Source organism: Thalassophryne amazonica, chromosome 9 (assembly GCF_902500255.1).
Source record: "Thalassophryne amazonica chromosome 9, fThaAma1.1, whole genome shotgun sequence".
NCBI lineage: Eukaryota > Metazoa > Chordata > Actinopteri > Batrachoidiformes > Batrachoididae > Thalassophryne > Thalassophryne amazonica.
The window spans coordinates 86,903,716-86,918,744 of NC_047111.1; the positions used below are offsets into that span (position 1 = coordinate 86,903,716).

At 44.6% G+C, this 15,029-nt stretch overlaps 1 protein-coding gene across 1 annotated transcript in view; it reads left to right on the forward strand.

Moving 5' to 3' along the window:
* The first annotated feature begins 4,573 nt into the window (after nt 1-4,573).
* gria3a (glutamate receptor, ionotropic, AMPA 3a) overlaps nt 4,574-15,029 on the forward strand; it is a 367,539-nt gene continuing 357,083 nt past the window's right edge. Inside the window, exons 1-2 of the mRNA XM_034178685.1 lie at nt 4,574-4,986; nt 5,243-5,401. Coding sequence (XP_034034576.1) covers nt 4,899-4,986; nt 5,243-5,401 — 247 coding nt within the window. The 5' untranslated portion in view covers nt 4,574-4,898. The remainder of the gene's footprint in view (nt 4,987-5,242; nt 5,402-15,029) is intronic.

The following is a 15,029-nucleotide window of genomic DNA, read 5'->3' on the forward strand; positions in this document are numbered from 1 at the left end:
TGCCAAAACTCGTCCTGGGCGGAGTTCAGTATAAAAGGTAACAGCAGGAATCTGTATAGTCCAAACACTGTGCTAAATGTTGTCAACTTTGAAAATTCCTCTGTGAGCTTTATGGCCCAATAGCCTGACTTTGCATCCCTGATGCTAAAGTAGCATGCTCCAGCTAGCCTGGATGTGATGTCATTGAAGGTCAGTAAGGGGTGATGCAGCCGTTTGATTACCTTGTTCGAGTCTTTAGGATTGAGACATATCCTCAACTTATCTGTGCCTGGTTTTTCTGTGGTAACCATGGAGTTGACCCATTCAGTTGATTCAGTGACTTTCATCATCATCTTTTGCTTCTCCATGGTTTGTAGCTCCTTTCGCAGGTGATCACGCAGAGCAATGACGACACGCCTTGGTGGATGAACCACAGGTATTGCACTAGGGTCGATGTGAATGGTGCATTGACCTGGAAAAAGTTGTATGCCTTTAAAAACAGCTGCAAACTCCTCCATGACTGATACCTATGGTGCAGCGGACACAGAGTATGAGCTTGATTGTCCAAAGTCTAGGCATGCTTTTAATCCTAGCACTGGGGGTGCATGTGTGTCCACTACATAGAATTTCAGCATTAAAGGAATGTCTTTGTATTGGCACTTCATGTTGTTCTTACCTCAAACCACAAGTTGCTCTCCACCATAGTCATAGAGGGCGAGTTGAAGGCTGAAGCACATTTTGTATTCCCAGCCCTTTGAAAACACATGTATGAATGACATTAGCTGAGGCCCCATTGTTCATCTTAAATCTGACTGCATTTTGGTATGGGCCAACTTGCAAGTTTGCAAAGGCCTGCTGTGCATCACGAGTGTAATTACATCCACCAAGGACGTAATAAAATCTTCGACGTTTATTTATTTGTCTGTCTGCCTGTCTGTTAGCAGGATTACGTCAAAACTACTGCATGGATTTTGGCACAATGTTCACCACAGATGCATATTAGGCCATGGAAGAACCAATTAAACTTTGAAGATGATCTAGATCTGGATTCTGGATCAAGTTTCCCTGTATATACGCTTTGAAGGATTACATCAAAACTACTTCACAGATTCTCACCAAATTTACACCACAGATAGATTAGGGCACAGAAGACTCCGCTGAATTTTGGAGGTGGTCCGAATCCGGATTAGTGGATATCAGAAATCTCTTGTTTCCTTGTGTTAGTGCAGCAATAAACAAATCCTCACTGCTTTCCACCTACTGTATGGACTCCTTTTCCTTGTCTAGGACAACACAGTTTTGCAAAATGGTTCTATTTGTTGCACTGTTTTCCTTTTGCTGGGCTATTGACCTTCATGCTATGAGCCTTGTTTCCACAATAGGCACATGTTTTAGTGTGATCTCAGTATTCTGGCTTGTGTGTATCATCAGAACATTCTTTGACCTTGTCTTAGCATGTTTTCCAAGTTCCTCTCTTTGAATGTGGTTTGCTCACTGCAGGAATTGTTTGTTGGTATGAGAAAAAAAAACTGTTTTACCACAATATGTCTGCTGGCATTGCAGTGAGAATGTGGTAGTCTATGTAGAAGTTGAAATGTTGGGCTTGAGACCAGAGAGAGCCTCTTTGGTTCATTTCCCTGTCAGAATGGAAAATCATTAAGGGCCTTTGGGTAATGTCCTTAATTCCAAAGTTGCTCCTGGTGTACAGTTGGAGTGCTTTACATGGCACCACTCTGGTGTGTGGAAATGCATTCAGGTGGAAATGCATTCATTCATTTCCTATAATTGCTTATTCCAATTAAGGGTCACGGTGGGGCTGGAGTCTATCCCAGCAGTCTGTGAGTGTGAGGCGGAGCCAGCCGCCAGTCCATCACAGGACTACAGACATGCAGTCCATATTAATCAAATATCTGTGTCAGGGTATGAAGGAATTCATGATTAAGGTCCAATATGACGTGATATGTATAGTGGACAAAACAAAATATACATCAGCTGTCTGATGCCTTTCATTTGGGTTATGTTTTGCTTGACCTTGACCTTTGACCAATCTGTTCAACCAGGGGACATTATAATATTCCCTCCAAGTTTAGTGAAAATTCATTCAGCCGTTTTATAGTTATTTTATACACACACACACACACACGTGTTGCAATACCATGCGTGCCACACGAGCAAAGTGCTGTCCAATTACTTGTGGACCTGACTGCGGATGGATGGATGAACTGTTTGATGATGTGCTGCTTTGCGTTTGCAGCGTGCGCACTGACACCGCAGTGACGTGAGGAGGAAAACGGGAGGCACCGTCAAACCAACTTTGATAATGCCCCCTCCTCTCTCTCTCTCCCCCTCTGCTCTCTCTCTCTCCCCCACCCTCTCTCCCCCCCCTCTCTCTCTCCCTCTCTCTCTCTCCCCCACCCTTCCTCCCTCCACTCTCTCTCTCTCCCTCCACTCTCTCTCGCTGTCTCTCCCACCCTCCCTCCGCTCTCCCTCCCTCCCTCCGCTCTCTCTCTCTCCCTCTCTCTCTCTCACACACCCTCCCTCCCTCCCTCCGAGCTCTCCCTCTCTCCCCCACCATCCCTCCCTCCGCACTCTCTCTCTTTCTCTCTCTCTCCCTCCGCTCTCTCTCTCTCCCTCTCTCCCCCACCCTCCCTCCCTCTGCGCTCTCTCTCTCTCCCTCCCTCCGCTCTCTCTCCCCCTCTCTCTCCCTCTCTCTCTCTCCCTCCCTCTGCGCTCTCTCTCCCTCTCTCTCTCTCTCTCCCTCCTCTCTCTCCCACCCTCCCTCCGCTCTCTCTCCCTCCACTCTCTCTCCCCCTCTCTCTCCCTCTCTCTCTCTCCCTCCCTCTGCGCTCTCTCTCTCTCCCTCTCTCCCTCTCTCTCTCTCTCCCTCCTCTCTCTCTCTCCCACCCTCCCTCCGCTCTCTCTCCCCCTCTCTCTCCCTCCCTCTGCGCTCTCTCTCTCCCTCTCTCCCTCTCTCTCTCTCTCCCTCCTCTCTCTCTCTCCCACCCTCCCTCCGCTCTCTCTCCCTCTCTCTCTCTCCCTCTCTCCTCTCTCTCTCTCTCCCTCCTCTCTCTCTCTCCCACCCTCCCTCCGCTCTCTCTCCCTCCACTCTCTCCCTCCCTCTCCCTCCTCTCTCTCTCCTCACCCTCCCTCTCTCTCTCTCCCTCTCTCTCCCCCACCCTCCCTCCCTCCCTCCGCTCTCTCTCTCTCTCCCTCTGCTGTCTCTCTCTCCCTCTCTCTCTCTCTCTCCCTCCCCCACCCTCCCTCCCTCCCTCCGCTCTCTCTCTCTCTCCCACCCTCCCTCCCTCCCTCCCTCCCGCTCTCTCTCTCCCTCCGTCCCTCCCTCCGCTCTCTCTCTCTCCCCCACCCTCCGTCCCTCCCTCCGCTCTCTCTCTCTCCCCCACCCTCCCTCCCTTCCTCTGCTCTCTCTCTCCCCCACCCTCCCTCCCTCCCTCCGCTCTCTCTCTCTCTCCCCCCCCCCTCCCCCCCTCCCTCCGCTCTCTCTCTCTCTCCCCCTCTCTCTCTCTCTCACTCTCCCCCACCCTCCCTCCCTCCGCTCTCTCTCTCTCTCTCCCCCACCCTCCCTCCCTCCACTCTCTCTCACTCTCCCCCACCCTCCCTCCGCTCTCTCTCTCTCCCCCACCCTCCCTCCCTCCCTCCGCTCTATCTCTCTCTCTCCCCCTCTCTCTCTCTCTCCCCCACCCTCCCTCCCTCCGCTCTCTCTCTCTCCCTCTCTCCCCCACCCTCCCTCCCTCTCTCTCTCTCTCTCTCCTCACTCTCCCCACCCTCCCTCCCTCCCTCCCTCCGCTCTCTCTCTCTCCCCTCTCTCTCTCTCTCTCCCTCTCCCTCCCTCTTTCCCTCCGCTCTCTCTCTCTCCCTCTGTCTCTCTCTCTCTCACTCTCCCCCACCCTCCCTCCCTCCCTCCCTCCGCTCTCTCTCTCTCTCCCCCACCCTCCCTCTCTCCGCTCTCTCTCTCCCTCTCTCCCCCACCCTCCCTCTCTCCGCTCTCTCTCTCTCCCCCACCCTCCCTCCCTCCCTCCGGTCTCTCTCCCTCTCTCTCTCTCCCCCCCACCCTCCCTCCCTCCGCTCTCTCTCCCTCTCTCTCTCTCTCACTCTCCCCCACCCTCCTCCTTCCCTCACGCTCTCCCTCTGTCTTCGCTCTCTCACTCTCCCCAGCCCTTCCCTCCCTCCCTCACGTCCTCTCTCTCTCACTCTCCCCCCACCCTCTCCCTCCCTCCCTCCCCCGGTCTCTCCTCCCTCTCCTCTCTCCCCCCCCACCCTCCCTCTGCTCTCTCTCTCTCTCTCCCCCACCCTCCTTCCCTCCACTCTCTCTCTCTCTCCCCTCTCTCTCTCTCTCCCTCTCTCTCTCACTCTCTGTCTCTCTCTCTCTCCCCCACCCTCCCTCCCTCCCACCGCTCTCTCTCCCTCTCTCTCTCTCTCTCACTCTCCCCCACCCTCCCTCCTTCCCTCCGCTCTCTCTCTCTCTCCCTCTGTCTCTCTCTCTCACTCTCCCCCACCCTCCCTCCCTCCCTCCGGTCTCTCTCCCTCTGTCTCTCTCTCTCCCTCTCTCCCCCACCCTCCCTCCTTCCCTCCGCTCTCTCTCTCTCTCTCTCTCTCTCTCTCTCTCTCTCTCTCTCTCTCTCTCTTCTCGCTGTCCGTCCTTCCAGCGGGCTGTTTGTCTCCTTCCTCGCCCACAGTGAGGAGATCATCTTTTCTCCACCATCTTTGCGATCAAACGCCGTTCTGACGCTGCAGCAGTTGCGCTGGCGCGCGCGCGCTCTCCTGCGGTGAAGCACCCCACGCGTGTCGTTGATCTCTGGAAGCCCGCCTGCATGATTTGCCTCTGTCACATCCACGCCAGGAGTTGATTTCAGTTCTCCGAGAAAAAAAAAAGTAGTAAAAGAAAAAAAAAAAAAAGAAAAATGTGGCGGCGCGCGGCAGCGACAGTCTTTGTTTTGGTGTGTTTTTGGGAGGAAACACTCGCAGGTTTTCCAAACCAAATCAACATCGGTAAGTTCAGTGCAGATGCACGGACTAGATTTATTTACTTATGCCGACTTCTCCTTCAGAGATAAGATTGTGGCTTTCTAGGATGGTGCGTAAAAATATCCAAATTGCGTAAAAATATCCAAATTGCGTAAAAATATCCAAATTGTATCCATCCGCGAGTTTCAGTACAGCGTGTGACTTTTCACCTTCAATAAACTGGCAAATGTGTGCTGTCCGATCATTTGTCTTAATGAATCATTACGTGGTTCTCGCGCAGGTGGGCTGTTCACGCGCGCCACGGTGCAGGAGCACAGCGCCTTCAGGTTCGCTGTCCAGCTGTACAACACCAACCAGAACGCCACAGAGAAACCCTTCCACCTCAACTACAACGTGGACAACCTGGAGTCCTCCAACAGTTTTTCTGTCACACACGCCTGTGAGTACTCTGTGGGACCTCAGGGGCCCATCGTGTGTTTGTGACATAAATTCTCCACAAATCCAACTTTTACTTTCCTGATTTTCAAACAGTCTGACTATAGTGGGAATGCAAACAAAATCATACGTGTGGAAGTGTTTGGGCTCATTCTTGTCCATGTCAGGAGGCATTAATTACAAATTCGTGAGAAATTCTTTATTCTGTAATTGCATTTGAACTGTTAATGATGTATTTATGCTGCTTCTGCTGGACTGACATCACAAAGTAAAGGCTTTGAAATCATTTTGAGTCATTTAATTCACACTAGAAAAAAATTTAAAATATGAGGAAAGTCAGCTTGCTCAAGTCTAGTCACTCTCATCTTCAAAAATGATTAAAATATATATATATATATATATTGGTAAACTGAGAATTTTATTTCAGGTTCGAAATTGGTTGAATATTAACGTGTCAGATCCTTTGATTAAATGTTGTGCCTTAGATAAATATATAAAACTTACTAACTTTAGAAATATATTTAATGTACAAAAACCTTATGCATTTGGCACAACTCATGCTTTTGGTGCAAAAGTGGTCACCTAGGTAACCAGTTTGTGCCAAAAGTTGATTTTTGCACAAGTAACAGAAGAACAAGTGCAAATTCACACAATTTCCCTCAAATTATTTAATTGTTTTTAATTTTTGATGCTTATTTGTATTAGCTATATTATCTCTTTTCACTTTTTGGTGAAAGTGGACTATCACACTCTTGCTTGCCTCTACTGGTGGTTGGCTCTCACTGCGGTATTGTATCACTTCCTGTTCCGGAGCACAGCGGTGTTTTTCTGTATCTGTTAGCTGTTTAATCTGCGCAGTTAGATTGATCTAGTTATCTAGATTACGATTTGTTTCCCAGTGTAATCTTTACGTGCCTTAACTAAAGCACTCCTTCTGCTGAATCACCTCTAAATTATTTACACATTATTCACTTTGCGTGTTTTTAGGAATCCGCTAGCTTAGCGTAGCTACTAGCTCTTAGCCGATTTAGCATGGCGGCTTCTCCTGTCTCTCCCGCACTTTTCTGCTCTGAGTGTGAAATGTTTAGTTATTCCTCGGCCTCCTTTAGCAGTAACGGTACTTGTAATAAGTGTAGCTTATTCGTAGCTTTGGAGGCCAGGCTGGGCGAATTGGAGACTCGGCTCCGCACCGTTGAAAATTCTACAGTTAGCCAGGCCCCTGTAGTCGGTGCGGACCAAGGTAGCTTAGCCGCCGTTAGTTCCCCCCTGGCAGATCCCGAGCAGCCGGGAAAGCAGGCTGACTGGGTGACTGTGAGGAGGAAGCGTAGCCCTAAACAGAAGCCCCGTGTACACCGCCAACCCGTTCACATCTCTAACCGTTTTTCCCCACTCGACGACACACCCGCCGAGGATCAAACTCTGGTTATTGGCGACTCTGTTTTGAGAAATGTGAAGTTAGCGACACCAGCAACCATAGTCAATTGTCTTCCGGGGGCCAGAGCAGGCGACATTGAAGGAAATTTGAAACTGCTGGCTAAGGCTAAGCGTAAATTTGGTAAGATTGTAATTCACGTCGGCAGTAATGACACCCGGTTACGCCAATCGGAGGTCACTAAAATTAACATTAAATCGGTGTGTAACTTTGCAAAAACAATGTCGGACTCTGTAGTTTTCTCTGGGCCCCTCCCCAATCGGACCGGGAGTGACATGTTTAGCCGCATGTTCTCCTTGAATTGCTGGCTGTCTGAGTGGTGTCCAAAAAATGAGGTGGGCGTCATAGATAATTGGCAAAGCTTCTGGGGAAAACCTGGTCTTGTTAGGAGAGACGGCATCCATCCCACTTTGGATGGAGCAGCTCTCATTTCTAGAAATCTGGCCAATTTTCTTAAATCCTCCAAACCGTGACTATCCAGGGTTGGGACCAGGAAGCAGAGTTGTAGTCTTACACACCTCTCTGCAGCTTCTCTCCCCCTGCCATCCCCTCATTACCCCATCCCCGTAGAGACGGTGCCTGCTCCCAGACTACCAATAACCAGCAAAAATCTATGTAAGCATAAAAATTCAAAAAGAAAAAATAATATAGCACCTTCAACTGCACCACAGACTAAAACAGTTAAATGTGGTCTATTAAACATTAGGTCTCTCTCTTCTAAGTCCCTGTTGGTAAATGCTATAATAATTGATCAACATATTGATTTATTCTGCCTAACAGAAACCTGGTTACAGCAGGATGAATATGTTAGTTTAAATGAGTCAACACCCCCGAGTCACACTAACTGTCAGAATGCTCGTAGCACGGGCCGGGGCGGAGGATTAGCAGCAATCTTCCATTCCAGCTTATTAATTAATCAAAAACCCAGACAGAGCTTTAATTCATTTGAAAGCTTGTCTCTTAGTCTTGTCCATCCAAATTGGAAGTCCCAAAAAACAGTTTTATTTGTTATTATCTATCGTCCACCTGGTCGTTACTGTGAGTTTCTCTGTGAATTTTCAGACCCTTTGTCTGACTTAGTGCTTAGCTCAGATAAGATAATTATAGTGGGCGATTTTAACATCCACACAGATGCTGAGAATGACAGCCTCAACACTGCATTTAATCTATTATTAGACTCTATTGGCTTTGCTCAAAAAGTAAATGAGTCCACCCACCACTTTAATCATATCTTAGATCTTGTTCTGACTTATGGTATGGAAATAGAACACTTAACAGTATTCCCTGAAAACTCCCTTCTGTCTGATCATTTCTTAATAACATTTACATTTACTCTGATGGACTACCCAGCAGTAGGGAATAAGTTTCATTACACTAGAAGTCTTTCAGAAAGCGCTGTAACTAGGTTTAAGGATATGATTCCTTCTTTATGTTCTCTAATGCCATATAACAACACAGTGCAGAGTAGCTACCTAAACTCTGTAAGGGAGATAGAGTATCTCGTCAATAGTTTTACATCCTCATTGAAGACAACTTTGGATGCTGTAGCTCCTCTGAAAAAGAGAGCTTTAAATCAGAAGTGTCTGACTCCGTGGTATAACTCACAAACTCGTAGCTTAAAGCAGATAACCCGTAAGTTGGAGAGGAAATGGCGTCTCACTAATTTAGAAGATCTTCACTTAGCCTGGAAAAAGAGTCTGTTGCTCTATAAAAAAGCCCTCCGTAAAGCTAGGACATCTTTCTACTCATCACTAATTGAAGAAAATAAGAACAACCCCAGGTTTTTTTTCAGCACTGTAGCCAGGCTGACAAAGAGTCAGAGCTCTATTGAGCTGAGTATTCCATTAACTTTAACTAGTAATGACTTCATGACTTTCTTTGCTAACAAAATTTTAACTATTAGAGAAAAAATTACTCATAACCATCCCAAAGACGTATCGTTATCTTTGGCTGCTTTCAGTGATGCCGGTATTTGGTTAGACTCTTTCTCTCCGATTGTTCTGTCTGAGTTATTTTCATTAGTTACTTCATCCAAACCATCAACATGTTTATTAGACCCCATTCCTACCAGGCTGCTCAAGGAAGCCCTACCATTATTTAATGCTTCGATCTTAAATATGATCAATCTATCTTTGTTAGTTGGCTATGTACCACAGGCTTTTAAGGTGGCAGTAATTAAACCATTACTTAAAAAGCCATCACTTGACCCAGCTATCTTAGCTAATTATAGGCCAATCTCCAACCTTCCTTTTCTCTCAAAATTCTTGAAAGGGTAGTTGTAAAACAGCTAACTGATCATCTGCAGAGGAATGGTCTATTTGAAGAGTTTCAGTCAGGTTTTAGAATTCATCATAGTACAGAAACAGCATTAGTGAAGGTTACAAATGATCTTCTTATGGCCTCGGACAGTGGACTCATCTCTGTGCTTGTTCTGTTAGACCTCAGTGCTGCTTTTGATACTGTTGACCATAAAATTTTATTACAGAGATTAGAGCATGCCATAGGTATTAAAGGCACTGCGCTGCGGTGGTTTGAATCATATTTGTCTAATAGATTACAATTTGTTCATGTAAATGGGGAATCTTCTTCACAGACTAAAGTTAATTATGGAGTTCCACAAGGTTCTGTGCTAGGACCAATTTTATTCACTTTATATATGCTTCCCTTAGGCAGTATTATTAGACGGTATTGCTTAAATTTTCATTGTTACGCAGATGATACCCAGCTTTATCTATCCATGAAGCCAGAGGACACACACCAATTAGCTAAACTGCAGGATTGTCTTACAGACATAAAGACATGGATGACCTCTAATTTCCTGCTTTTAAACTCAGATAAAACTGAAGTTATTGTACTTGGCCCCACAAATCTTAGAAACATGGTGTCTAACCAGATCCTTACTCTGGATGGCATTACCCTGACCTCTAGTAATACTGTGAGAAATCTTGGAGTCATTTTTGATCAGGATATGTCATTCAAAGCGCATATTAAACAAATATGTAGGACTGCTTTTTTGCATTTACGCAATATCGCTAAAATCAGAAAGGTCTTGTCTCAGAGTGATGCTGAAAAACTAATTCATGCATTTATTTCCTCTAGGCTGGACTATTGTAATTCATTATTATCAGGTTGTCCTAAAAGTTCCCTAAAAAGCCTTCAGTTAATTCAAAATGCTGCAGCTAGAGTACTGACGGGGACTAGAAGGAGAGAGCATATCTCACCCATATTGGCCTCTCTTCATTGGCTTCCTGTTAATTCTAGAATAGAATTTAAAATTCTTCTTCTTACTTATAAGGTTTTGAATAATCAGGTCCCATCTTATCTTAGGGACCTCGTAGTACCATATCACCCCAATAGAGCGCTTCGCTCTCAGACTGCAGGCTTACTTGTAGTTCCTAGGGTTTGTAAGAGTAGAATGGGAGGCAGAGCCTTCAGCTTTCAGGCTCCTCTCCTGTGGAACCAGCTCCCAATTCAGATCAGGGAGACAGACACCCTCTCTACTTTTAAGATTAGGCTTAAAACTTTCCTTTTTGCTAAAGCTTATAGTTAGGGCTGGATCAGGTGACCCTGAACCATCCCTTAGTTATGCTGCTATAGACGTAGACTGCTGGGGGGTTCCCATGATGCACTGTTTCTTTCTCTTTTTGCTCTGTATGCACCACTCTGCATTTAATCATTAGTGATCGATCTCTGCTCCCCTCCACAGCATGTCTTTTTCCTGGTTCTCTCCCTCAGCCCCAACCAGTCCCAGCAGAAGACTGCCCCTCCCTGAGCCTGGTTCTGCTGGAGGTTTCTTCCTGTTAAAAGGGAGTTTTTCCTTCCCACTGTAGCCAAGTGCTTGCTCACAGGGGGTCGTTTTGACCGTTGGGGTTTTACATAATTATTGTATGGCCTTGCCTTACAATATAAAGCGCCTTGGGGCAACTGTTTGTTGTGATTTGGCGCTATATAAAAAAAAAATTGATTGATTGATTGATTGATCTCTCAGTGAGTTAAGTCTAAATTCCAAAAAGGTATAAACACACACTCACACACACACAACATTCACACACACATACATACAAAAACACAACACACCTATAAATTCACAAAATTGTATCAACGATGTTTCTGCGCTCATGTTTCCACAACCTAATCTCACGTCAGTTTGTGATGGCATTACTAAAAGTAAATTAATCTGTGGTTCATGATACACCAGCTTGTTTTTATTGCTGCTCTTTCAAACATTTTTCTTCGAATCACAATAGGTGCTACTTTGTGTGATATGCAGGACACCATAGTCTGGAAAGTTTTGCTGCTGACATGATGCATTTTGAATGAAAACTGTTTATTTTGAACATTTCATACAACTACAAATACAAGATAGATCAGTGAAGACAACAACAAAAAAAAGTTCCTACTGTGTACCCAACATGTCCGAAAAGGGGTAGGGTGAAGCATCAGCTTATTTATCCCTACCCCTTCTTCCCCACAACCAGTAATACCCTTTGCCACATATACACATAGATTCCTACACACCTAAACCGATATCAATATATATATAATATACACAAACATAAATATACACCTACACATACCTACTTACATACAAAATACTATATATTTACAACTGGTTCATGCTTGGACATTGCTTGACCCCCACTCCCAATCTGTTCCACATCCTCACCCCACAGACAGAAATACAGAAACCTTTTAATGTTGTTTGTGCCCACTGATGCTTTAAATTAAATTTCCCCCTCAGACTGTAATCCCCTGATCTGCTAAAAAACATATTTTTAATATTTGCTGGAAGTAAATTGTTTATTGCTTTATACACGATTTGTACTGTTTGAAAATGAACCAAGTCTGTGAATTTTAAGATTTTGGATTGTAAAAATAGTGGATTTGTATGATCTCTATAGCCAGTATTATGAATAATTCTTATAGCTCTTTTCTGCGTTACTGATAGTGATTGTGTTGTACCTTTATAAGTATTACCCCATACCTCTGCACAGTACTGTAAATATGGTAAAACCAGTAAGCAGTAAAGAATGCGGAGTGAGTTGTGGTCCAGAATATGTTTCGCTTTGTTTAGAACTGAAATGCTTCTTGACAGTTTACTTTGTATATTTTTTATCTTATCATCTATTATCACCCCCAGAAACTTATTTTCATGTACCCTTTCAATATCTACCCCCTTGACTTGTAACTGAACCTGTATGTCTGTATTACAATAGCCAAATAACATGTATTTTGTTTTACTTAAGTTTAATGATAATTTGTTTCTGTCAAACCATATTTTCAATTTTCCCATTTCTATACTGATCCTCCTCAGTAACTCCTGCAAATCCCCCCCCTGAACAAAAAATGCTTATGTCATCTGCAAATAATACTAATTTTAATATTTTGGAAACATTGACAATATCATTTATATAAATTAAAAACAGTTTTGACCCAATACTGACCCCTGTGGGACACCACAAGCATTGTCCAAGCATGATGAATTTGTCTAATCTATTATTGAATAACTTTTCTAATAATTTGGAAAATTGTGGAAGCAAAGAAACAGGTCTATAATTTGTGAAGTGGTATCTATCCCCAGTCTTATACAGTGGCACAACCTTAGCTATTTTCATTTGATTGGGAAATTTACCGGTTTGAAATGATAAGTTACAGATGTATGTTAATGGTATTACATGAACATCTGACTTTCAGCACACCGTGGACAACATAAAAATCTGTCATAGCCTTCTCAAACTGGCAACTATGGACAATTGGGGTGAAGGATGATTTAAGGGCCAAAATTTAAATAAATAGATCCTCCAGTTATGTTGAAAAGTATACCACATTATTTGTATGAGATAAAAGATATGCACTTTAAACAGTCCTGCCACAGTATGTAGTATGTACAGTGAGGCAAATAAGTATTTGATCCACTGTTGAAAGTTTTCCCACTGAAAAAGAATGGGGAGGTCTGTAATTTATATCATAGGTACACTTCAACTGTGAGACAGAATCTAAAAAAAAAAAATAAATAAAAAATCAGAAAATCACAGTGTATAATTTTTAAATAATTAATTTGCATACAAACATACATATATATTATATATTACATACTGCATACTGTGGCAGCACTCTTTAAACTGCATATCTTTGTAAAGGACCAAAAGATATGCATATGAGTTGAAGAATGCTGCCACAGTTTCCTTTTTTTTTCTTTTTTTCTGTTACTTGTGTGCAGCCATTTGCCCATTTGAGCATCAATGAAGGTGGATGATTTTCAGTTGTGTCTTCCGTCTCCGATGATATACAAAGATTTTAGAAAGTTTTTAAATTTTCCCCATCATACTTTTATTCACTGATTTATCATTGGGCATCCTTTAATCCGCGGAGGTGATTGGGCCGCTTTGACAGATGCGATGTGAGGTTTGAAGTTTGAAGAGAAAAGCTTTGTATTTTGTCTATGAATCTCTTTTCTGTCAGTTACAGCACCACGTTCTGCCTGGAAAATTAATTTGTGCCTTCAGCCGTTCAGTCTGTGTCAGCTGGTGCAGAGATAGCTGAGCTTAATGAAGTGAGGGGCGGAAAAGAAAAAAAAAAAACACTGAAAAGTGTTTGTAGCTCCAGAGGAGTGAGTGAGGTTCACACACACATACACACACACACACACCTCGGTGTGGCCCAGTTTAAGCACATGTAGCCTTGAACTGTCAACCACTGATTCATTTCACTGGAACAGCTCTGGGGTCAGTACTTAGCTGAAGGGCACTTCAGCAGTTATTGGTGAGGAAGAGATGAATGTTTCATGCTTGGTTAGCTCAGATCTGATAAGGCACAAACTCCTATTTAATGCCCCCCCATACACACACACACACACACACTTTTTTGGCATGAGTAGTATCGATCAGTGGCCAAATGAATTCCATTACGAAGATTTATTAGTCCAGCACAAACAAATGTAGTGTTAATATCAATGCAATCATAATTGTAAAAACATTTCATCATCAAGTTATTTTTTTTCCCTTCAGTCCATTTTATTCATACAACTTACACTGAAATACTCAAATAATTTCAAAATAAGGTTTTGTTAAAAGTAATTACAAATGGCATCACATCATCTCTGCATAAATAAAGAAAAATGTCAAATACATGACCATAATTTGTGGTGCCAAGAAGTAATATCTCTTGGAGAGTAACAAAAGTACTTAATTTTTTTTTTTAAATTGACCAAAACTTTGAGGATGGCATTAGGTCATAAGTTCATGGTGATCACCTGATTCAGAAGCTGCAGGTCCCTGTGTTTGCCTGTCTCCTGGAGACGGCTCTTGTGTTTATCTGTCTCCTGGAGATGGCTCCTGTGTTTATCTGTCTCCTGGAGACGGCTCCTGTGTTTATCTGTCTCCTGGAGACGGCTCCTGTGTTTATCTGTCTACTGGAGACGGCTCCTGTGTTTGCCTGTCTCCTGGAGAATGCTCCTGTGTTTATCTGTCTCCTGGAGACGGCTCTTGTGTTTGCCTGTCTCCTGGAGATGGCTCTTGTGTTTATCTGTCTCCTGGAGACGGCTCTTGTGTTTGCCTGTCTCCTGGAGACGGCTCCTGTGTTTGCCTGTCTCTTGGAGACGGCTCCTGTGTTTGCCTGTCTCCTGGAGACGGCTCCTGTGTTTATCTGTCTCCTGGAGACGGCTCCTGTGTATATCTGTCTCCTGGAGACGGCTCCTGTGTTTGCCTGTCTCCTGGAGAATGCTCCTGTGTTTATCTGTCTCCTGGAGACGGCTCCTGTGTTTGCCTGTCTCCTGGAGACGGCTCCTGTGTTTATCTGTCTCCTGGAGACGGCTCCTGTGTATATCTGTCTCCTGGAGACGGCTCCTGTGTTTGCCTGTCTCCTGGAGAATGCTCCTGTGTTTATCTGTCTCCTGGAGACGGCTCCTGTGTTTGCCTGTCTCCTGGAGACGGCTCTTGTGTTTATCAGTCTCCTGGAGACGGCTTTTGTGTTTGCCTGTCTCCTGGAGACGGCTCCTGTGTTTGCCTGTCTCCTGGAGACGGCTCCCGTGTTTGCCTGTCTCCTGGAGACGGCTCTTGTGTTTATCTGTCTCCTGGAGACGGCTCCCGTGTTTGCCTGTCTCCTGGAGATGGCTCCCGTGTTTGCCTGTCTCCTGGAGACGTCATTATTAACCTTTAATCTGTTTTATATCATGTTGTCCATCTTCGTGATCTGTTATTCA